Genomic DNA, 10,673 nt, shown 5'->3' with positions numbered 1-10,673 from the left:
TGAGCCCACGGGTTCTGTCCACATGCCTAGTCATAGCTGCATCCATGTGGAGTTTGCTCGACTCCAGCCACAGAGCAAAGAAAGGAGCATGTGGTGCCCAGAGCATCATCAACCCTCTGTTGGGGCCCATCAACAGAGAAGAAGGCAGGGGGGGAATGGAGTGGTTTATGAACCAGCTCGGGATTGATCTAAATACAAATCCAAAAATACTGTATTTCATATGAATCATTAAAAAATAAGGTGGGGAAGGACTTCAAGTGGTCACCTAGTCTCAGCACCAAAGGACAATCAATTACATTTATGACAGCCCAGAGATACCTTTGTCCAGCCTGGCTCTGAAGACCTCTGATGCCAAACCACCACCTCCCTGAGCAACCTGCTCTTCTCACTAGAGAAAACCACAATACCTAACCTGTATTTCTGCAATATATGTCCATTACTCCTGCTGCTTGCAATGGATGAGGAGAACATTTCCATGGGCTGGGAGGCTGTTCCCTTCAACCTTCCCTTCTGAAGATGACCCCTCACCAGCCAAATCATCCAGCCCTTCCTCCTCGGAAGCCACGAGCTCTGGCTGAAGGTCCAGTATGGTCCCACCACACTGAAACATCTGCTAGGACTAATCTCTGCTGGCAGGGCACCGTGCTCCAGCACAGGCTTCAGCAATGCCAGTAGAGAAAAAGGTGGGCCCTCTGTCTTTTGCAGACCATGCTCCTCTTGATCAACTCAATGTGGCATTTGCCTCCCTCTTCCAACCAGCACCATGACAGAGCTGAACAATATTAGGCTACTATCTGTTAACCATTTAGTAGAACTTTTAAGTAAAATCATATCCTACTTTGCCGGAGTATTTTTCCAGTCTTTCCAGTTGGCCTTCACGTTCTAGGTAACGCAAGTGCAGCTTAGTGCTGTCTGAAAACAAACCTCTTTCATTATCCAGATCCCTAACAGAAGTTCTAACTCTGGACCTGGCACTCATGTTCTTCTGCTCATCATGTAATGCAGGTTTCTGCCTTAGAGCCAAGTGCCGCTGTGTAAATGCTCCTCTCTCACTTGCTGCTAACTAGAGGGTGCCTTTCCTTCATAAGCACATGCACACCATGATGAAACAGCATAGATCAGTATTTTTTGGAGGTGTTTGGCACTCCCAGCCGGGGCTAGGCTCAGGATGCCTGCTACCAGCTGCCTGTTTGGTCTCTCCAGCTCAGCAGTGGGTCCATGCCATGTACATACGCCAAGAACATGTAACGTGCTTGCATGTCTCAGTCCCTGCTAACACTTGGCCTGCAGAGCCATGATGCCCCTTTCTCTGTCAAACGCCTTGCCTCTGCATTTCCAGTTGTTGACATCCTGGGACCTTGCAAGCTGGCAGCCCTTGGGTTCATCCAGCCTGAGCTGCTGGTGGTGAGCCTTAAGTACACTGCTACAGAAAAAAATCCACCCTCCAGGAGACCACCTTCCTGACCCCAAGAAGTGAGATTTCCTCATCTCCTCTTGGGACCCAACTCTGAGACTTGGCCTGAATTCCCTCCCAGGGCAGCAGTAGAGAGCTGTTCGAGGAGTCAAAGTGGCAGTTCATAAGAGAAGCCAGGACTGCCATCGCCTGGCTGTGCAGGAGGGTTTAGGAGAGAGTCCGTACCTTTTTCCTACCACACAGGAAGATCCATGTTGGACAAGCAGGTCTCTTGTGCCTTCTATGAACATACAAACGTGTGCTCACCTTTGGTGCGTGTTAAGGGTTTGTCCATTTTTAAATATCAATGTTAAATATGTTTTCTCTGTATATGGCATCCGTTTAGATGGGCTTCATTGCATATATTCACGGTATATACAGAACACCATATTTTGTATATATTATATATCACTTGTATGTACACATTTACAAACCTTCAAAAATATATTGCACTTATATACAATATAGCTTCATTTGATGAGAGTTCACACAGTTACTAAGGCGAGTTCTTCATAAGCAAGGCAGTTTTACATTCCCCCCAAATGACACACATGATTTCAACAGTCTGCCCTGGTCACGAGTAAACATTATAAAGACTTTTCTCCAACCTGCATGCAACTCCTACTAATATCAATTAGTAGTTTTGCAGCTCTACCTAGCAGAACACAGTCCAGTAAAATGGTATTAGCTGATAATGGGCTCAAACATGGTTACTGAATAGATAAATAAGATACCACCAGTCTAAAAGGCCACCTTCCAGGAGTTTTCCCCTCCTGTGTTTACTAGTGCTTTATACACTAGTATAAATATATACACACTCTATTTAATCACTGATCTTTGTTCGCTCATTTCAAGTGCAAATAAGGTCATGAGCAAGAACAGAAACACAAATGTATTAAGCAAAACCACTGCTCTGCTCCCCAGAACAAGTCAACACCTGGATTTCTTCTGGAGAAGGCGATTAGTGTTTTACCCAACATACTGAATTATGGGAAAATGTTCATTTGAGACCTTTGTTTAAAATACACAGAGGATCTGTGATCTTAGATCTCTGTCAGAGTGAGCTTGTAAGATCCTCCAACTTCCTCAATCTGCAGCTGGAAGGTATCTTCATTAGAATAGTGTTTCACAATGTTATCATCCATATTGACCAGAATTCTGGAAAAATAAAACAGATCAGATATATTACAGTTCTATATGTTAAAGACAGCAAAGGCACCCTCAGACCTCAGAGAGCCTGGACTGTCCAGGGGTAACACTAGATCCTTGCTCACCTTTCTGACTCACTGCTTCCTAGGGCAGATTCTGGCTGTCCTCACCCAAACCTGCCAACAAGGCTTGCAGCCACATGTCTTAGGGTCTAAATGGAAGGGTTAAATCTGGCTCTGGGACCAGAGAGGAAGAGAGATCTTGAAACTGGCAGAAATCCTTCTGAAGCTGCAAACACTTGGGGCTCTGAAGAGGTTTGTTTGACAGTCATAAACTATCAGCACAAAACCATACAGAACTTGCAGGCAAGAAACTACTGATACTTGGCCACTTCTTCCATTTGCCAGAAAGGTCAATACCTGTGTGTTTGTGTGCACACAAAGCTGTGCTTAGCAGTGGTTTAGGTACTACAGATTCAAAACTTTTGCATCTATTCTGGTGGGGTAATTCTGCTATGAAAGCACAGCCCTTGAAACTACATTCCAAAGGTGGCTCAGTGGTATAATTTTCTGGCCAGAGTGGCTTTGGAGAAGGGGCTGAGATGCCAAAGTGACTTTAAAGAGAAGTCAAGAAAACTACTGAGAAATTAAAAGGAAAACCAAAAGCAGACAGTGTTCAGAAACTCAATTATTTATGCAACAAAATAAAAATATAATGGAATGTGCCCTCTGTGAGAAATAGACGCTTCACAATAAAGTTCTCTTCAATGTAGCCCACAAAAAGACAACCAGGGTTGAGTAACTGTAGCCAAATGCAGATATAGTGAGCACAATATAGTGAGGAACAATTTAACATGCGCTGAAGGAGGCTCTTCATCACTGGGAGTCTTTAAACAAACTGAACTATTCTTCCTCTGACATGATCAACTCCGGTTCAAGTAACAATTAGCTCAGAGAGGTTCCATTACTTATATTTACCCAGGAAGTCAGACCACATATTTCTGTAGAACCCTTCCTACAGTCTTCCGGCCTCCAGCTCTATGAATGATGTTGGAATGTGTGTGTGTTGTGTGCACACACACATCTGCAAATGGCATTCGTGTACGTGCAGTGCATGGAGGAATGATAAAGCACATGTGCCAACAGGTCTGAAAAAAGGTGTTCATATTTCTCAGGCAGTTGTTGCACAGGTACATACTCACCCTTTTTTACATTTTTTGAAGATTTTTCCTATTTTATCAAAAGGCACATCATACTTGTCAGATATCTAGAACAAAAGAAAGCAAGCACTGGTGAAGCAAGGAGACTGCTGGTATTGTCATCCACTTCCTATTTTACAGAAAGGAACAAAAAAAGCCTACAAATGAAAACAACTGCTCTGCCCTATAAAGGCAACACTAAATCCTGAACTATAGCATAAGCCTACAGATGAGAACATCTCCCTCTGCAGTTTGCCAACTTCTATGCAAAAATTTTAACCCTGTTCTAAACCTGGCCACTGACTTCTTATACAGCAACCTCCTGCCCCTACACCCAAAAGCCCACGCATTCAAAAAACACTCCACACCCCAACTCTCATTCTCCCTTGGTGCCCTGTTCTCTTAGCATACCAAAAACCATTTTTAAATTTAGTGTCAGAGGGATCAAGTGAAAACTAGTCATGACAGCGGCTGGTGCAGGAAGAAAATAGCAACAGAGTGAAGACCTCTGCTACTAAGGGCACAAGGTGATCAGAAACATTCCCCTTACCCAGCAGGATGACGTCAATATGAAACCACAGGCACCCACTGTGGCACTTTACTGCACAATCTCCAGAAAGTCAGGAGGTCAGTAACCTAAGCCTGGTTCACTTTGGCAAATTACTCTATCACACCAACAGCAAGTACCAAAGCAATAAGCAGTTCTGGCATGCAAAAGCACAGGGAGTTTTCTCCCAAGCTACAGCTGTGAGCTCTTGGTTCTTTGCTTTAAGAAATCCAGGTGAAACAAAGAAGGTGCAGCCTCACTTCAGGACCATGGGGTAAGGGAGGACTACACAGCCTTCAATCCCTCTCTGCATTAGTCCTCCACCTCTACCTGCCTGTGCTGGCAAAGCCCCACAGCCAGGAAGAGATGAAGATTCTGTTTACAGAACCATCTCTGCACCCCGAAAGTCATGGCAAGACCTGCGTGCACAGCCACAAAGCCCCTGTCCTCTGAGCATCAACAAGGCATTAGTCACAGAAAGAAGCAGACAGAGACGTCAGTTTTGAGCTCATGCCAAACATTACACCATTCCTTGGACTTAAGCTCTGTGCTTCCCTTGCACTGCAGCAGCAGGGATAGTGGAAGGCTATTTTGGAACTCAAGTACCAGGGAGAAATTTCACCCACATGTGCACAGATATACAACAGTCTTCAAGCATACACAGAATCTGAGACTTGGAGCTCTGTAATACCAGCTTATGAAAGGGAAGGGGAGGCCCCCAAACAAGGCTTCAAAAGACTGAAATAAAGCCAAGGCACAGAACACATTCTGGAAATCACTCTATGTTCTAACTGAAATATCCTCTCTCACAACAGGGACATTCAGTAATCAAAGTCTGACACACCTGGATTTTCAGGAAGTCTTCTTACACCCAGACCCCAGAGATACAGGGTAGAGTGCTTAAAATAAAAGCTTCCTGAAGTCCCTTAATAATGAATTAAAGCATTATTTACATTAATTCCCATGTTATTGAAAGGAAATAAGCCTTATGCTCCTCATCCAGAAGAGAAATATGCAGAATCAAGCTGTGATTGAGAGCCTGACTCCTGTGGCTGTCCAGTGTGTAAGGACTGGGCAGCCAGGGCTAACACTCTCTTCTCCTCAAATGGGAAGGAAGGACCATGAAACAGTCTCGTTACTTACCGCTTCCATCAGACCTTTCAAAGATGGTGTCTTTAACATTAGTGCATCAAAGACTTCCTCTGACTCTTTTCGGACATACAGCAACACTGAAAAGCAGTTTGGAGACAGGAATTAACTGCATATTTGCTCCTCAGGAAAGATCTGTATCCCACAGTGGCTAAGCACACAGTGACACACAGTGAGGATCTTATGAAGAGATATACATACATATGTTCAATATACATTGAAGACTGCATCAGAAACATGCACAGCTGGGCTAGCTCCAAACACAACTTTTGCACATAAAGCTCCTACATGCTCAAGCATCTTGATTGCCAAAATGCTTTTATATTTTCTCAATTTGGTATTTTCTCTATTATTTGAAAAAAAAAGTGATATTTGAAACACAGAAATGAGGAACACAAAACATGAACCTCTCAGACTCTTGGATTCCTCCACGTCTCACAGGTCATTTGCCATAAGACTTTGCACAGATTGACGCAGATTTGACAGATGCTACCACAGCAGGTAAAGCCATCCTGGCCACCTCCTAATTTTCAAGTATTTTATTTGTGCATTCCTCTGCTCCTCCTACGCTGCCTCATCTCTCTTCCTACCCTTTGCTGTGTTTCAGGAACCCTCATACCAGCACAGCTCATATACAATGCAGGCTTGGTCTCCTGCTAGGAGGAGAACGAAAGAGTAAGAAGCCCAATTAGGTAAACGTCCCCAGCGTTCTCAAGCTACACAGAGTCATTGCAGCCTCATTAAAAACTGCATTAAGGCTGAGGAATAAGCCAGGAGAGCAAGAAAGCTTGGACGTTAACGGCTTTGCTGTCTTTAATCCATCTTTTAATGACTAGGTATTGCAGCCTGGATTGTTTACAAGGGTTCATCAGCCACTGTTTTGACACACCTGCAACATGGAACAATTACTAGCATTTCTAATTGAATGAGGTGAAGTCAGGACAGCACAGCACCTTGATGCATTTCCTCTGCTAAAGGCAGGTTTAAAACAGGAGGACTGTAGATTAAAAAAGGAAGACAGCACACACACTCTTAGTTACAGTGCAGGTCAGATCATACCCAGCCAAAGAAGAGAGAATCCCATGGGTCTTGTTTTGTGGCATAGAGCAACACAAAAAAACAAGGAGTCCAATTTCCCATTATAAAATCCATCCTTCCTTAGCACGTATCCAGACTACAGAAGTGCAGCCTCATTGCACTTGCTGCTTCACAAGTTTTCAAGCTTTGTCAGGGTCCTTACACACACAATTGTCATCAAGCAGGTACACCATCCTCACCACCCCAAAGGGACCACTTATCTCTTTCCACAACACCACAGCAACATCTAATCCCATATGGAATTGCAAAGTTTGAAAATGGGTTAAAAATAAGCAGAATATTCTCTCAGTGGTCAACAGCCCATTTTCTGGCACCATGAAAGATGGTTTTATAGTCAGAACCAGTTCTTGGCATTTGTTGCTTCAAGTCCTGGAGTAGATTTCCAAAGCATTTTGTAGTAGAGTACATGATAAATTCTCTCCCCCAATCCACTAGGGAGGCTGGTAAAGTGCTTACCTCCTCCTGACTCCCTTTCCTTACAGGTTCAGAGCTAGTTAGTGTCCGAGTTGGCAGAAAACCCCAGAAATTCTGACATTGTAAAAGATTTGCACAACTGAACTACATCCCAATACAGCAACCTTATTACTACTCGAAGCCAGAAAAATCAGGCTGAAGTACACACCAAAATGAATTAAAAAACTCTTTAACCTCAGATGCATCTCTCTTATCATGATGGACAAATACTTGAACCATTCAGCCTCTAAAATAAGAAAATACCTCGTTTTGGCTCTTCTATTCTGGCCATCTTATTCGGACTAGTAATAAAGTCCTCTTCACCCATATAAGCACCTCTCTTCAGGTTGGAGCTGTCATTGACAGGACAAAAAGTTAGCAGTGGCACAATTAGAGGGACTTACCCCTCTGTCTGAGGGCAAGACGTCAGTACATTGAAGAAGGGCAGCTCTTACCTTTCACCCTCCAGTTCTTCTGAAGCAACAGGAAGGACCTTTTAAAACAAAGGGGAGATTTTCTTGACATACACAGAAAAACACACTGAATTAGTAGCTAGCAAAACCCTTAGGTGGCACTTAGTCTTCAGAAAATGCTACCGAGGGCTCTGAACACCACAAAACAGAGCTGTGCAAGGACAGCCCGCTGGCTGGTGTAACATGCCTGCACCAGCAATGCTCTCCTCAACCCTTTCAGTGCTATCTGTCAATAGTGCTTTAGCAATAGCTGAGTTAAAGAGTCACTGGCACAGAACAACAATCCTGTTGCATCTGGCATGAGCAGAGGTCTGACAGCATCAAGTTAAAGGAGAGAGAACCCATCCTGAGCCCATGGCAGGAGCTGCAGGATAGGCAGATTAGCTCATCCACCTAAGTTGCTGGCAAACATATTAGTTTAGGACATGGGAAAACAAGGCTGTCAGTCACAACTGCACTACTACAAGTAAGAAGCTTTGGTCCAAGAAATAAACACTGGCCTTCACTTTAATACACAAACAATATATGAACCCAGGGCTGTGAAAATTTTATCCAGAACTAGAATTCATTTCCTCTTACCATCTTTCAACCCTGTGTCAAATGACACTTTGGCTCAATTTCCCAAAGCCAGTAAGCATCACCTTTACGTTTTCTTCATAAAAAGGATTAAAGAAACAAACAGGAGCTAACCAGCTTTCCACCTGGACTCGTATGGAGTCTTCTGACAGACCTCAGCACTAGGGCCTTTGTAGGAAAACATGCAGGACTGTCAGCCTTACGCATATGTTTATTCTGAATCCCTGCTAGGAGTTCAGGCAATGCTCTCACAAAGTAAGGTGTAGATTGTGTTAGAGCATGCCAGAACTCCCAGCTCAGGAAAGTTCAAGATTTTGAAACTTGGTTGCATGCTAATTTTTCCCTTCCAGTTTCCTGTAAGCTAGAATTTTCCAGGAATGCTGAGGCAGGGCGCTCTGGCAGAGGATCACAGAGCTGACACACTTGCCAGTCCCCAGGATGGATTTTCACCCTGCAGCAGGCAGCTGGAGGAGCCTGCACTGTATGGCAGCACACTGGAATCCCAACGGACATTGCAAGAGAAAAATCAGTCTGCAGTTCATTCAGTGGAAATGCTATGGAAAAATCCATTTAGGTTCATAGGAACATAACTTGATAAAGCATCCTCAGTTAACTCCACCCAATGCATCTCAAAGCAACATCTCTTGCTCACATGACACTCAGCCTATATTTGATTGCAGCATTGATGCATACAGTGTGACATTTCATACATACACAAGCACACATAGCATCCCAGGCCTTTTGCAAATATATCCCAGAGTCTCCTCATCCCCACACCCATGAGCTTTACTTACATGAGCTCCACGCTGAAGGTTTGCAAAGTGAACATCAGGAATGAAAAGGACAGGCTGAGTGTCTAGATCCATGAAGGGCTTGAAGATGGTGATATCTGTACGTTTGTGTGAGGGAAGCATGGGCACTTTGACATCAGAAACTGCAGAGACAAAGACCAGAACAGAGGAGAGTGAAGGTCCTGATGGGTCTGTGGCTTTCCTACATCATTCACAAGGTACATATGCTGTTGAACAAAGGGTACTCTATAGTCAGGGTCAAAATGAGAAGCTCCTGTTGTAAAGGAGTTTGAACTTGGATTATCTCCCTCTCAATTAAGGGCCTGGGCCCTAGGAAACAGCTTGTTTCACAGAGCAGTAAAAGTTTCCTCCATGTTTCCAACGAGCTGCTTGACTTTGTTCAGCTATTAAACAGGATGGAGAACAGCCTGGCCACTCATCCCAACAGAGGAACCAAGGTCTTCCGTGCACCAAACCAACCAACCAACCAGAGGGCAAAATTAGTCTAAGCCCCACCTTCTCCCTATCCAATTCCCTCAAAAGCTTCCTGGTGTTCCTATACCAGGAAGGCAGAAAGACAAGAGATCTTGCAACTCATGTGGTCCCAGTTGGAAGCTTCTCAAAGAGACAGCACCACAGGAGCACTATCTACTACAGAGGTAATACAAATACTGGGTTTTTTCAAGTTGCTACACTTAGAGCTGCATTTTGATTCCATACCTTTCAGTTTCATATTTTGGTTCATCTCAGTCTTCATCCTGGTCACCTCAAGCTGCCAGACACTAGTCCATTCCCCACCAGGACCAGCACACTGTGTCCTACAGAGCACTTTGACTCTCAGAACGCACTAGCTGATGTGACACAAGCCACTAAGACAGAGTTCAACCACAAAGACCCACTTGGGAGAGAGTGAGGCAGGAGATGCCTTAAACTGCACTTCAGACATACTCAGGTCAAACTACCACAGCTGAAGACTTCATTTTACCAAGCAGAAACATATCAATTTGGGGTCAAACCAACTGTAAACAAACCGAGTGTTTTGCAAACAAAACCACTTCATTTCTCATGTCCTTAGTAGAAAACACACTATTTTTTAGACTGCTCAATGTCTTTAAAAACAACTTTGACCAAAAGCCACCAACTATATCTGCTGTTGATGAGTACATGCACACGTAGCACTTGTGATCCTGGAATTTGGTATAACAGCTTATGGCTTAAAGGAATCAAAAACTTCCCACACAAGAACTAAAGAGCAAAGGATTGTACTTTCCAGGAAAATAAAGGTCACATCAGGCTAAGCCCAAGCCTAGAAAATTAATATTGGAAAGCAGCTTTTGTAAAACCATAAGATCCTGGAAATGCATATTGAAACTGTCTTCCCTTTCCAGCTGTTACGCAAAGGACTGTATGCAGTAATCTTTTGGGAGCCACTGGGGCTACTACATTTGTGAAATGCTAAGTGTGCTAAGCATACTTCTCATTATGTACTTCAGGGAAAAACCAAAAACCCAGCCCTTTCCACAACTGCTCCCTTACACCATTATTTTCTTCTGAAGCTGCTCCAGCAGCCTGTACCTGCTGCATCATGAAAATCTTGCCTGGCAAGCTGTGAGGTACATTGTTTGCTGAACTAGTTGGGCTGTTAATAGCACAGATCTGACAAGCACATGGGGCAGAACAAGTAAGAGCACGCACCCGCCCTGTGCAAAGAAAGAACAGGCAGACACATTTTCCTCTAAGGAGCTCTGCTGGTGAGTAACTAGTCATCCAAACACAGGATCCATCA

General features: G+C 43.9%; 1 protein-coding gene across 1 annotated transcript in view; it reads right to left on the bottom strand.

Annotated features, from left to right (window-relative positions):
• Positions 1-2,496: 2,496 nt before the first annotated feature.
• GRHL1 (grainyhead-like 1 (Drosophila)) overlaps positions 2,497-10,673 on the bottom strand; it is a 36,944-nt gene continuing 28,767 nt past the window's right edge. The window contains exons 10-15 of the mRNA XM_009079733.1: positions 8,891-9,030; positions 7,503-7,540; positions 7,312-7,400; positions 5,491-5,576; positions 3,804-3,868; positions 2,497-2,611 (exon numbers count right to left, since the gene is read on the bottom strand). Of these exons, the coding sequence (XP_009077981.1) occupies positions 2,497-2,611; positions 3,804-3,868; positions 5,491-5,576; positions 7,312-7,400; positions 7,503-7,540; positions 8,891-9,030 (533 nt within the window). The remainder of the gene's footprint in view (positions 2,612-3,803; positions 3,869-5,490; positions 5,577-7,311; positions 7,401-7,502; positions 7,541-8,890; positions 9,031-10,673) is intronic.

The sequence above is a fragment of the Acanthisitta chloris genome, unplaced genomic scaffold (assembly GCF_000695815.1).
Source record: "Acanthisitta chloris isolate BGI_N310 unplaced genomic scaffold, ASM69581v1 scaffold10738, whole genome shotgun sequence".
NCBI lineage: Eukaryota > Metazoa > Chordata > Aves > Passeriformes > Acanthisittidae > Acanthisitta > Acanthisitta chloris.
Note: the sequence above shows the minus strand (reverse complement) of the source record. Positions and strands in the feature narration are given on the sequence as shown.